The sequence below is a fragment of the Crinia signifera genome, chromosome 9 (genome assembly GCF_055691185.1).
Source record: "Crinia signifera chromosome 9, ASM5569118v1, whole genome shotgun sequence".
NCBI classification, from domain to species: Eukaryota; Metazoa; Chordata; class Amphibia; order Anura; family Myobatrachidae; genus Crinia; species Crinia signifera.
Window position 1 is genome coordinate 39704766 of NC_139225.1, and position 12498 is coordinate 39717263.

Genomic DNA, 12498 nt, shown 5'->3' on the forward strand with positions numbered 1-12498 from the left:
GTTGGCTACCACTGGTCTAGCCTGTGCATTATTTTGTGCACAGCATGGTGATAGTTATTAGGTCGACATGCATTGGGTTAACCACCGAAGGTCGACAAGCATTAGGTCAATATGCTGTTTGGCAGGTTTTTCATGAGCAGTTAGGTGCTGACAAATGGTATTTCATGTTCTACCAATTCACTATGGTGTAGTGGAATAAAATAGTGTGCCGAGCGCAGCAAGGCATCGTGCCCGAAGCATGGTGAGCGCAGCCAGCTACGCAACAGGAAGCTATACACGCTGACGGGTGTCCATGTTGACTGTTGACATTCGGGGCAAAAGCGTGAAAAAAATCATGTCGACCTTTTGACTGTCGGCCTAAGTGCTTTTGACCTTCCAACCCTGTCGACTTAGGTCAACACATGGAATAGGTTGACATTGCCAAAGCCCAGCCGACCTCAATGGTTGACCCTAATGCATGTCGAACCAATGACCCATACCATGGTGGCATTTCACTTTATAAGATTACTTAGAACATTCTCAGCTCTACATACTGACAAAGACTGACAACTGAATGGCTTTCAAACTAAACCTTTATTTAACCACTTTTTCTTCTCTTTAATGGTCTAGCTGACTGTGCATTTGTGCACAACATGTGAGGCGTGTGTTAGGAAAACCGGGCCAAAATGAAAACCTTCTGTCAAAATGGCCAAAATATCCACTGAAACACCCCTGCCCTTCCAACCACTTCCCTTCCCAGTGCTCGAAAACTTGCAGCAAAACTCTTACGTTGTTTTTCTTCAGCTCTTCTTTTTATTTTGATTTTAAGAGAAATTAAAAAAAAAAAAAAAAACATTCAAAAACAGAAAATCCTAGCAATCCAAACCTCAAAATCATGAAGGGGGAAAAAGAATAAATATTGGAGGGGAAAAAAAAACAAAAAAAATATATGAACCTTGGCTAGAGCATTACTGTCCCGGCCCCTTGCAATTCATACTGCAAGTTTTCTGTTCCCGCTATGCTCTTGCAAAGACAGTAGGTTGGTAACAAGAAAAGGTCTCTGCACAGTCTACTGGTAGCCTAGTTTGCCCACGGTATTTCAAACTCTTGTAGGCAGTGTCCTTTTGTTCCTGCTACTTACATAACTGCCATCCAACTACCCCTTCCAAACTTTCCCAAATTTGTTCAACCACCACCAGAAAGATGGGCACGAAATAAAAAACTGTATTGATAGGGTATTTCCATTCAGTGGTTTATTTACAGGTAAACACCTCAGTATTTTTTATTTGAAGCTGAAAAAAAATAGCGTTGGAATAGTGGCTGTTTCATAACGAGTGCTCTAGTTTCCTCCTCTTCCATTGGTTCTTTGCGGTTCCAAATATTTTTTATTTTTGTAACCATTTTCATCAGCTTCTCTACCCTGCGTTCAGAGATTTTTTTTTCTTTAGAAGAGCTGAGTGAATCAACTCATCCTTAGGCAAAACTGAAGAAAAGCAAAACAGAAAAAAAATATATATTTATATACTATATAATTTTCCCCCTGCTCCTCTCTGTTCTCTACATTCTTCAGAGCAGTGTTTTCAAGTCTCAGCACAGCCGGTTCACCGTTGGAAGGGAACCGGAGACAGACGGCAACTTTTTAGAAGGCAAGTCCCTCTTTCTTGATGCCAGCAGGGCGAGCGAGATAGATGCATGGCTTGGTTTTGCTTTTTCTCTCTTTAAATGTCCAGCAGTAGAAACCATACACAGCGGGATAATCCTAGGCCAGGCCAAACCCCTCAGAGCATTCCTGAATGGCCAGAAGCAGCATGTGACGTAGCTTTTCATAGCTTTCATAGGCTGGAAGGTCCAACTGGTTAAAACTGAAGAGATAAATAATTTTTTTTTTACAAATTACCAGTTCAGACTTACAAAACAGAATCTTGATTAAATACAGATCATGGCAACACACAACATGCATACGGCAGAGAATAATCCCATTTACACTGGGCTACTTTCAGCTGAAAGCCGCTCAGCTTACTCGTTTGAGCTGCTTTCAGCTCCAAAGCCGCCCATTGTGTACGCTGCAGCAATTAGCACTGATGCGTGCTTACGCATCACCAGCAGCAGATGAGCAACGGGGTAGATCGCTTTCCATAGGGTCAGGGAAAAAAAAAAATCTAAAAAGGGGGGAACCCGTTCGGTGTGTTTGCACTAAGCGTTTGTCAGCATACTTGCTGGGCAAAATCGCCCACTGTGTATGGACTTAAGTCCATAAACATGGCTTAACTATCATGCCAAGGTGAAAGACCTGTGTCAGGCAATCAACTTTACAGGGCATCTGTCCTTGCTGCGGAGCCTATATCTCCTCCATGGAGCTGCACCATTCTCTTCCCCACACAATATATTAAGTAGGAAATGACTGTGCTTCGTTACTTACCACGTGTGGGCCGAAGGCAGCCTGTCTGTTGATCGGTCATCTCTGTGTATCTGGAATTTTTGGATGCCGTTCATCCCCTCCAAAGCTGCAAAGCCCTGCAGCGGGACCTTGGAAGTTCCAGTGACAAACTGAAGAAACTTGGCTCTATCAGCCTGGTCGAAGGAGCGCAACGCCCTCCAGAACCATTGGATCTGTAACAGAAATGTAGCGGTTATATTTTACTAAACATGAGGTCCATTTCCAGCTAGCAGTAACATACGCCAGCTACGTGCTCATTATTGGATTTGCATAATACGTTTAATTGCTCTGATTTGTTTTGGCAAATGTTGCTACAATTTAGCAGTACACTATTTGTGTTGTGTATAGGTGACAGATTTACCTTATTAATACCAAAGAAGGTTGTGTGTTTATATATATATATATATATATATATATATATATATATATATATATATATATATATATATATATATATATATATATATATATATATACACATATATATACATATATACACACAAAGTGCAGCTGTCTTTTCCACTAGCCTGTTGCACTTTAATGTTGTCCCAAACCAATATTTAGCCAATAGGTACTGTGTAATGAGCCCCGTCGTTATCTGCTCCATCCGGTTTGGTTCAGCTTCCACCTAAAAGTGCTTTTTTCCAATATTAACTGGTAACTACACAAGAGAAATGGCTCAATAGCAGACACCATAATAATTCACGCTATGATCTACATGACCTGAAAATAAATATCTGACACTGCTGGCTCAGACCTCATTACACCACCATGCAGCGGAGGCCTCACCTGTATCGAGTTTGACTGGTACTTGTGATATTCTGTATTGGATTTCAAGTCATCAATATCTATTGTGGGCAAACCAGAGATGAGCAACTCCAGTTCCTGCTCTGTGAAGATGGAGATGAGTCGTTTGGGAATAATTTCATAGAAACCCTCCAAAAAAGCAGCCAACTGCTTGCGGATTGCACCTGAAAGCAGAAGAGTCAGGTGAACATTGCTATAAATATCATAGATTGGCCGACGAAACCGCAAAAGCTGATAAAGGAAAATGGCAATGAAACAAATGTGCTCGGCAGCTCAGACCAATTGACTGTAGCTGCTGCAGTACCCCTTTCACATTGCGTGAAAAATCCAGGATATTGCCAGTGTGACCCAAGTGCAGCAGCTAAGACACAGTTTGAAGCAGTGTTTGCTAGGCCAGATTGGACACAAGCTTCCAGCATGTACAAGAGAAATGCTTGCAGGGCTTCTTCAGGGATACAGCGGCTTCAGCAGACCGTACATGACATTTCCCAAGTCTTACATACCGGTCATCTTCATCTGGCACACAAGGTGAACGTATTCCTTCTTGTTATCTTCTGTAACCAGAATGTTTGCACCGTTGGGCTTTAGGTCACGGACTTCACAGACACCAAATTCCTGAACCTGCATGTATCAGAAATGTAAGGTACATATGTCAAAGTTGTCTTTTTATGCAATAAATTTTTATTACATTTGTTTCAAAACATCAATATAGTATAACAGTGTTCTTCTGATACATACAAAGGTTTTTAAATAGGCAGAATACAACATTTAAGCAGAACATAAATAGGGCTGCGTTCATTTACTAAGCAAGATGAATTGCTCATATTTCACTTATACTACAACAAAAATGCAGAGTAAAAGAGATAAAAAAAAAAAAAAGGTGTTAGAGTTAGGGCCAGACAGAGTGTATGGAGTCATCTGGGGATTGTTTCAATTTTAACCAGCCATACCATGTGGCATTCAATAGGTATGGGAGGAGTGGTTCAGAAAAGATGCAAGGTTTTCCATGGACATATAGAAGTTAATTCTCCGGAGCCACCGGGAGAGGGGAGGAGGTGCAGTAGATCTCCAGTACCAAGGTATAACTGCTCTGGCTGCATTCAGTAAATGTCTGTAAAGGCCTGATACATTAGTCCGACTTGTCCTTAGGACAAGAAATACAAAGTATACCCAGCACAAAGTCCTTATAGTGTAGGGCAGAGGTCTTCAACCTGTGGCCCTCCAGATGTTGTGGAACTACATGTCCCAGCATGCCCTGAGGGTTTTTGGCAAGCTCTTATAGGAAAAAATGTGGCAATGCATGTTGGAACATGTAGTTTCACAACATCTGGAGGGCCACAGGTTGAAGACCCATGGTGTAGGTAGTAAATCCACAGTAAACAGTAGAAGGCACAGTTTAAACAGTATACATCTGACAGGCAGTGATAGTGTTAAAGCAGTATACCGCAAGCTTTTACAAGGCATACTGTATAATGCAGTGAAATAGACAGGCAGCCTATATGGTACAGCTAACACAGTATACTTCTGACAAGCAGTATACTGTGTACTGCTTTAACACTATCACCGAAACATTGTAACGAAAAATGGCACTAAGCTCTTTAAGCAGCTATGGCTGACTGGGGCACAAACTCTGTAACCGGTCTCCTTGGAGAATACAGGGAGGATTGTCTCTGGCAGTGAAGGAGTTGCTCACTGTGTCCCTTCACATGTGCTGCCAGGCACAAAAGATCATACCCCTTTCGCATCACAACTAATTACCGTTAATTAGTGCGATGTGAAAGGGGTAACCGTGTCCCTTAAAGAGGTAGCAACACGGCTATATGAACCAGTAAAAAAGCAGAGTTCTTACCGGTTCATTGCAGTGTTGCTTAGCAGTGTAAATGGGTTAAACAGGTAGAGCGACCAGTTCCCCATTCACACTATGGAGGAAGCAGCACCAGCTCTGAGTGTTGCCTCCTCCCCGCCGCGCCTCCAGATGACATCAGCAAACCGGCATTATTGCCGGGTGTGGTATGATTCACCGACAGTCGGGATCCCGACTGCCTGGTCTCAGACAGCGTGGCCAGCGCAACAAAGCCGATTGCGGGCTCGCCACGCTGCGCTCGCCACCTATTCTATTCTCCCTCTATGGGGGTCGTGCACCCCCACGAGGGAAAATAGCTGACGGCCGTCGGGAACCCGGCCGTCAGTGTTTTAACAGTCAGGATCCCGACGTTGGGTTAATGACTGTTGGGTTAATGACTGTCGGGACCCCGTCCGGCAGCCTTATTGCCTGTTCCCTGTGGGAAAGTGAACATCCCAAAATAAAAGGTTCGCTCCATGACTGACCCGTTTCGAAGTCCTGGTGCAACCCTTTATTTTGCAAAGTGAAAGCAGCTTTAGTGGCAGGAACCTGTATGGGCATGCCTTCCTAATGTCTCCAAGGGAGGGGCTGTGTGGGGAGAGCTCACTCCTCCTGCTAACAATTGGGCGCTAGGGAAGATGATCTCATGCAGCGCTGGTAAAACATTGGGGATCTGGTGCGCGCCGAACAGCGCTGCTACCGGCGCTGCTGCCCAGACACTTGAATCCCTGGTTGTTGAGCAGGAGCGGTTGGAGGACCAGCCGTCTGCTTGATAGCGCAGCCCTGCGCCCCCCTGCCACAGCCGCTACAACCCCATTGCGGGGAACACGTTACCTTCTATCGGTGTCCCGGTGCCTGGCTGCGGCTGTATTCTCCTGAGTGTCCGGGGCTGACTGCTGTTATTAACAGATGTGTGGTGCTTTAGCTGCCGGGCCCAGGTGATGGAGCAGCAGTGCTGGTGTCTAACAGACCCCCTGCGCTGCTGCTCTGTCACCAACTCCAGTCAGTGTAAAAATAAGAATAAAAATGAAGTATGGCTGTTTATTGCAGCTCATCTCTAAGGTGCATGTTGGCTCCTGTCAGCACCAAAAAAATATAACTTTTTTGAAGCATATTCACTATCATTACTGATCAGACTTAGAAAGCATAAACCTACAAGAACGCAATGCTGCTTGCCACAGAAGGCAACGCTAGTGGAATCCGCGCGGCTAACACAACCAAGCAAAAGGAATATAATCGCTTCACGCCAACAAAAACCTTGACGTTTTACTAAACACTGTAGACTTGTACTTACCTCAGTGCTGAATGTCAAGTCGTACCCCAGTGTGGAGACATCGTTCTCAAGCAGATAGACTAATCCTTGATAGAAGTGATAGTCCTCACTCTCCATGTCTGTGTATCTACAATGCACAAGTCCTCATTTACAAGTGAGACCAACATACTGTATGCTCCCTGGTGAGGATAGTGTATGGTGAGCAGTCAAGCAAAATTCTTTCACTGTGCACAGTCAACTGAGTTTAGGTGTCAAAGACATTAAATCAGTGATTTTATCTTCATGGCACCCTAAGACCAAAATAAAATACCCAGCTTCATCTCCCAGCTAAGTAACCGTTCTAAAGAACAACATAAATAAGTACATCATTTTTGAGTGCCGGGTGCAGGCCGACCCCCATCCAAACTGAGCAGTAAATTACCAGGTTATAGCTTTTTAAACAAGGTAATTTGCTGAATAACCAAAATTTTTCTCTGGTGTGAAAGGGTCAAAATGGGCCTTAAATCCCGGGTTGCTGACCCAAAATTTAAGACCCAGGTTGACCCTTTCACACCTGAGAAAAACCCAGGTTATTTAGCAAATTACCAAGTTGAAAAGCCCGGTATGTTTCTTCTTGGTGTGAAAGGGGTATAACAAACTCTGAAGACTTTGTTCAATCAGGAGTAAGGGAGCCAATGCCACACTGAGTGCTTGTAAATTTGCCTGCAATTCTCAGGGCTGTAGGCATCAAGAGCTATCCAGGGACTGACCACACTGTACCCACCTGACTGATTTTCCCAAGATGTGTTTGTAGAAGGACCGTGTGAAGTAGCACTCCAGTAGCCTGTTGTCGTACACTGCTTTAGCGACTATTCGACCGACAAACTTGAAGTAGCTGAGGTGGTTCGGGTTGCAGTGGGAGGAAGGATTGATTGTGTAGGTGACTCTGTCGCCAGGCGATGTTCGGAACAGAGCATACATAGGATTAAACATTTCCCTGGAGATGATCATGTACCATTCTCTGAGAAGTCCACCAGCATCCTGACCTTCTTCCCCCTCAAACACTATATACCTATGAAGAGGAGAGAGAGTATCAATATCCACTGGTAATGAACCTTTAAAATTAATACATGATCTCAGTCAATGCCAGTGTGAGTTAGGAGAGTGCGATAACCCCCAAACTATAGCAACAGAGTCAAGATACGTAGGAGAATTCATTAACTTAACACTCCACATTCGCAGCAACACTCACAATCTGTTCTTCATTTCTTCTGGGGATTTCCGGTGCAGCTCTCGATAAGAGTCTTCAAAAACATGGTCTCTTCTCACATGTACAGCCATATCTTCCTTTCGCAGCCCTTCGTCCAGTCGCTCAAGCTCCTGGCGGAAATATCTGTGCGCAAACAAACATTTAGTGGTTAAACTGCTGAAAAGCAATGAACATTTCAGGCTAGCTCATCAAATTGAGAGAATATGTATTGACTGCATGTCATACAAAATAAGACTTCAATTTAATGAATATACATATCTTCTCAAAAGTCCTGCACATTGCTATAGACAGGCTAGGCTTGAAATATCTAGTATTCGCCCCGTGAGAACGCGGACAGCGACAGAAAGCTCCGCACACACCGCTGGTTCCACGTGGTTGAGCAATCTATGTGCAATACTAGATCACTCAGCACAAAGCTCCTGTCGCTATGTGTGTAGGCCCCATAACAACCATCGCCATGAAGAAAAGCTAAAACCAGGAAAAGAATATACTGTATATAAATGGACATCTTTTTGCCACAAAATGCTTTTTTGGATGATGCTTACTTGCGTTTGACATCAAAGTCCAGAACCCTGATATAATCCACAAGAACTGCAAAGGGTCCATCGGCCAAGTGAGTAGTGGACTGCCTGAGTATCTGATTTAACACAGTGCGGTGTGTCTCTATAAAATAAAAGGAAGGTCGTCAATAGAAACAAACAAAAAATTCCAAATCGTTTCAGAGACCTCACAACTGCATTTACACCATTATAAGAGTACAAAAGTGTGAGTTCTAACTTTTCATGGGTAAACCTTATTTGCAATGTCCTACCTGCAAAGCGTAGGAACTTCTGTGTGTCGGGAGGCAAGCTTGATGAGATGTGCATAGATGAGGGCTCCCTCGAAAAGAAGGGATCTAAGGAAGAAGGTGTGGCGGGGGTGAGGGGTGCAGGAGATAAAGGTGGTGGCTCATCTTTTATATGAGACAGCTGGCTTTCCCGAGTGTCCCGTACAGGAGGCTTGCTTTCTCTCTCTGTTGCATGGACCAGGAAGAAGGCTTCAACAGCAGGCTGGAGAACTAGAGAAATGCAGGTGGTAAATATGCAAGCAATGAAGAAACGTATGTGAGAAGAAGGCTGAGAACCGTGGTTACCTAGAACAGCATGCTGGTCATGAGACTCCTCCAGCTCTTTCAAACATTCTCCTAACATGTCCCACAGTTCATCCAGGCTCAGCTGCTCGCTCAGCAAGGGCAACTCCGGCAGCCTCTCCTCCTCTTTCTTTTCAGCAGCCTGAGCGGCTTCAGAACCTAGAAACAAGGAGAAGGTCTTCACTCTGCAGCTGAAAGAACTCCACAATTACGTGGCCGATATCATACAACTCTGTAATCTGAGCTCATTCATTAACTGTACACTGACCAACTGACTGAGTGTCCTGTGTGGCAGGCGACGGCTGGTCAACATCCATAGGAGACTCCTCCCTGCGTGTAGAACCCTCCGCCTGAGTAAGACAAAGATGAGTTACCTGGATGGATAACAGCTGTGGCGTACGCATGGATGTGGAGAGATGAGACGGGGTGTTATGATAAGAAATAAATGGTACATAAAGCAGGACGTTATGAAGCCATGCATTCCACACAAAGCACTCCTATGGATTGCAAAAGCTAGGATCTTCTCCAACTGCCGAGCCAAGTAAAACACATGCAGAAGGCAGCATCAGATGAGAAGCACAGATACATACAGGACAGACATACAAGCAAGTCCAAAAGGGAAGGAGGGGGGGTTATTAAGGGGTGTAAAATGAAATCAAATAAAAGACTAAAAGAAAAAGGGAGGAACAAACTAAGGATATATGTTCTGCCAGCGCCAGTCATCATGCTAACCGTTGCAGTTTGCAGCTGTCTCCGCGCCCTTTGACCCTCACGTACCATTTGTATAATGGCATCAGCCTCAGCCTCCAGCTGCTGCACAGCTGCCTGAATGCTGCTAGCCGAGGCCAGACTGGCAGCCCCTGCAAGAAGATGGCAGTAAGGAAAACATATCATGCATCCACTCCCTTAACTTACAATAAAACAAGCCCCAAAACTAACAGCAATTCCTCCATGGGTAGATATCCCTTTTCCAGCAGTGAGTATCCATACACATTCACATCTCTCACTTCTGCCAATATCATTTTAGTGTTCATTCTAGCACCCTGCAGCTTTCAAAATTTGTGCAGTTTCTCTTCCCTGTCTGGGGTGTCTCTTTGTGCTGTAGTGCTTCTAGCAGTGTGATCTGTAATATATGCAGACCAGTCCTGCGCTGGAAACACCACAGCAGAGAGCGACACCAAAGGCAGGGATGAGGAACTGCATGGGTTTTCAAAGATGACATTTCAACTAGCTGGAGAAATGCACTCCATATTAGTAAGATGTAATGTGCTTAGACTGGTTTGTGTATTTCAATACAACACCCACTCAACCCCATCTGTACCACAGTCCCAGTGTCCCTTAGAGGAAGTAGGAGAAAAATAGACCCATACATTGTCACGTCCCACATTTTAATATGTCCATAAACCAACTACTATAATGTTAAACAGAATACCATTTACCCACAACCCAAACTGGTAAATGGGCACCTGGTGTATGTGCGCACAAGTTACTCTGTAATAACGGTTAGCGAATATTCAAGAGACGTAACAGAATCAACAGAAACCTAAAAAGGAGTACACTGTTGTACTCACTCCTTAAAGAGCATAACGTTTAAGGTCACATAACAACCAGGTGTTGCATTTGCAAGCGCAAAATAATTAATATACATTTCTATAAAGTAAAAGACCAAAAACGTATTCATAAAGTGGGCCCTGGCCAAAAAAAGGTTACGCAGGATGACTTTGTTACGATAATGAACTAGAATGTAACCAAAAGCAGAAGAAGCTGCCCCATTGCCTAATTGTATTGCTTGCAATTCTCAAGTTAAAAAGATCCATCAATCAATTCCCCACCTAATCTGCTGGTCTGCTTGGCTTTCTTGTTGGCTCTGCGCGTGTCATCTCTGAGCTGGATGATAACCTGTAGTACTCGCAGGAAGAATTTTTGTGTGGATGTCTTTGACGTCAGCATTGACATTGATGGTAATTGGAGTTCTCTGCCTCCCAGCGGTCGCTTTTGGGAAGCTACGATAACCACACTCTCTGCAATGTCAAACCTAGATCGCAGAGACGGAGTGGGGAGAGACCTAACAATTTAAATTGAATTATGCCCTTTACTTCAAAGAAAGCCGTTTGTGCAAAATACAACGATACAGGACATCAAACTCACCTGCTCTGCATTTTCCCCTTTGCCTTGGTGTTGTGAGGCTGCTCCTCAGGCATGCCGTCAGGAGAGAGCACCTCGCACTGGGCACGCCTCTGCTGGTCAAGATTATACTCTCTCAACTCAGCTAAAAGGGTACCTGTGGGGGAGAAACCAATGAAGATCACAATCAAACTTTAAGAATGTTATTGCGGACAATAGTGTCCAACTTACCCTGAGTCTACAGAGACAGCTTCTTTGCTTACCTATCTGTTTACACAAAGTGTAGCCCAAATGGTGAGCCCCACTGAGCAGCAATTTCAAGACAGTGTCCCGTGTCCCAGTATCACCTCTTGATAGCTGAAGTAACACATTTGCTGCGTCCTCTAATCCTTCTTCTGAACACGAGTGAGAGGTCAGAACCTTGAAGTAATGGGAGAAAAAAAAATTACAAGTCATACTTGGTGACAAACTAATGCCATTGTTTTCTACTCACGGGAAATGTTATTAATGCTGGGTTGGCAAAATGTGGTTCTGAAAATCTCTACGGAAATTATGCTGAAATAATGCTTACCATTACACGGATGGTGTAATGGTTAGCATTAATGCCTCACAGCACTGAGGTCATGGATTTAATTCCCACCATGGCCTTAACTGTGCAGAGTTTGTTTATTCTTCCCGTGCTGGTTTCCTCCCACATTCTGCTAGGTTAGTTGGCTCCCAACAAAAATTAACCCTAGAATGAATGTGTGCGCGTGTACATGTGGTAGGGAGTATAGATTGTAAGTTCCACTGGGACAGACAGATGTGAATGTTCAAATATTGTCTGTAAAGCGCTGCGGAATGTGTGTGCTATATAAATAACTAGTAATATAAATAAGTGGTAATAAATAACTGTGGGGAAAAGGTCTCAAATGTCCTACAGAGTGGACAAGTAGAATTTATCAAGTACACCAGTGGTCAGGGAACTCGGTCCCCATTACCCCACGCAGTCCATGTTTTGCAGGTCTCCTCACAGAATCACAAGTGAAATAATTAACTCCACCTGCGGACCTTATAAAATGTGTCTGAGTAATTAGTACACCTGCGGGGTTACCAGCAAAACATGCACTGTGTGGGGTAATGAAGACTGACCACTGAAGTACATTCTATAAAATCACTTTTTCCCATACAATGGGGGTTAATTTACTAAGATGGTAATTCTACTTCACATGAGATGTTGCTATGGGCAACAATTCAAAATCTACTTATTTAGCACCTTCTAGAAGATAATAGATCGTATCTGATTGGTTTCCCATAGAAAAATCCCATGTGAAATATAACTCCCATCTTAAGGTGCCCATACACGTTACAATTATTGTATACAATATCGCATCTTGGTTTTGCGATGAGATCTAGTACAAAAAGTATGTGCAGCACATATTTTTTGTACTAGATCTGATCTAATCTCAACGCAAAACCGAGATGCGATATTGTATACAATAATTGTAACGTGTATGGGCACCTTTAGTAAATTTCCCCCAATGCATCTAGTGATTTATTCTTGTGCCGCGTTTAAACGTTCCAGATTTGTTTTTGTTTTTTATTAAATAGTATAATGGATAAGCAAACTTAAATATTTAATCTCCAAACAGAGAAGTAAATGGAAGTCTGTGAATGT

General features: G+C 43.6%; 1 protein-coding gene across 29 annotated transcripts in view; it reads right to left on the minus strand.

Annotated features, from left to right (window-relative positions):
- Positions 1–554: 554 nt before the first annotated feature.
- Positions 555–12498, minus strand: part of HUWE1 (HECT, UBA and WWE domain containing E3 ubiquitin protein ligase 1) — a 123938-nt gene continuing 111994 nt past the window's right edge. For 22 of the 29 annotated variants that reach the window (XM_083158927.1, XM_083158933.1, XM_083158926.1 and 19 more), the window contains 15 exons: positions 11105–11261; positions 10866–10998; positions 10550–10782; positions 9450–9577; positions 8986–9067; positions 8721–8876; positions 8400–8645; positions 8134–8251; positions 7571–7711; positions 7103–7390; positions 6361–6466; positions 3727–3844; positions 3206–3387; positions 2399–2589; positions 555–1841 (listed from right to left, as the gene is read on the minus strand). In XM_083158927.1, coding sequence (XP_083015053.1) covers positions 1739–1841; positions 2399–2589; positions 3206–3387; positions 3727–3844; positions 6361–6466; positions 7103–7390; positions 7571–7711; positions 8134–8251; positions 8400–8645; positions 8721–8876; positions 8986–9067; positions 9450–9577; positions 10550–10782; positions 10866–10998; positions 11105–11261 — 2382 coding nt within the window. In that variant the 3' untranslated portion in view covers positions 555–1738. The remainder of the gene's footprint in view (positions 1842–2398; positions 2590–3205; positions 3388–3726; positions 3845–6360; positions 6467–7102; positions 7391–7570; positions 7712–8133; positions 8252–8399; positions 8646–8720; positions 8877–8985; positions 9068–9449; positions 9578–10549; positions 10783–10865; positions 10999–11104; positions 11262–12498) is intronic. The other 7 variants (XM_083158934.1, XM_083158936.1, XM_083158935.1 and 4 more) reach the window with 3 other exon arrangements.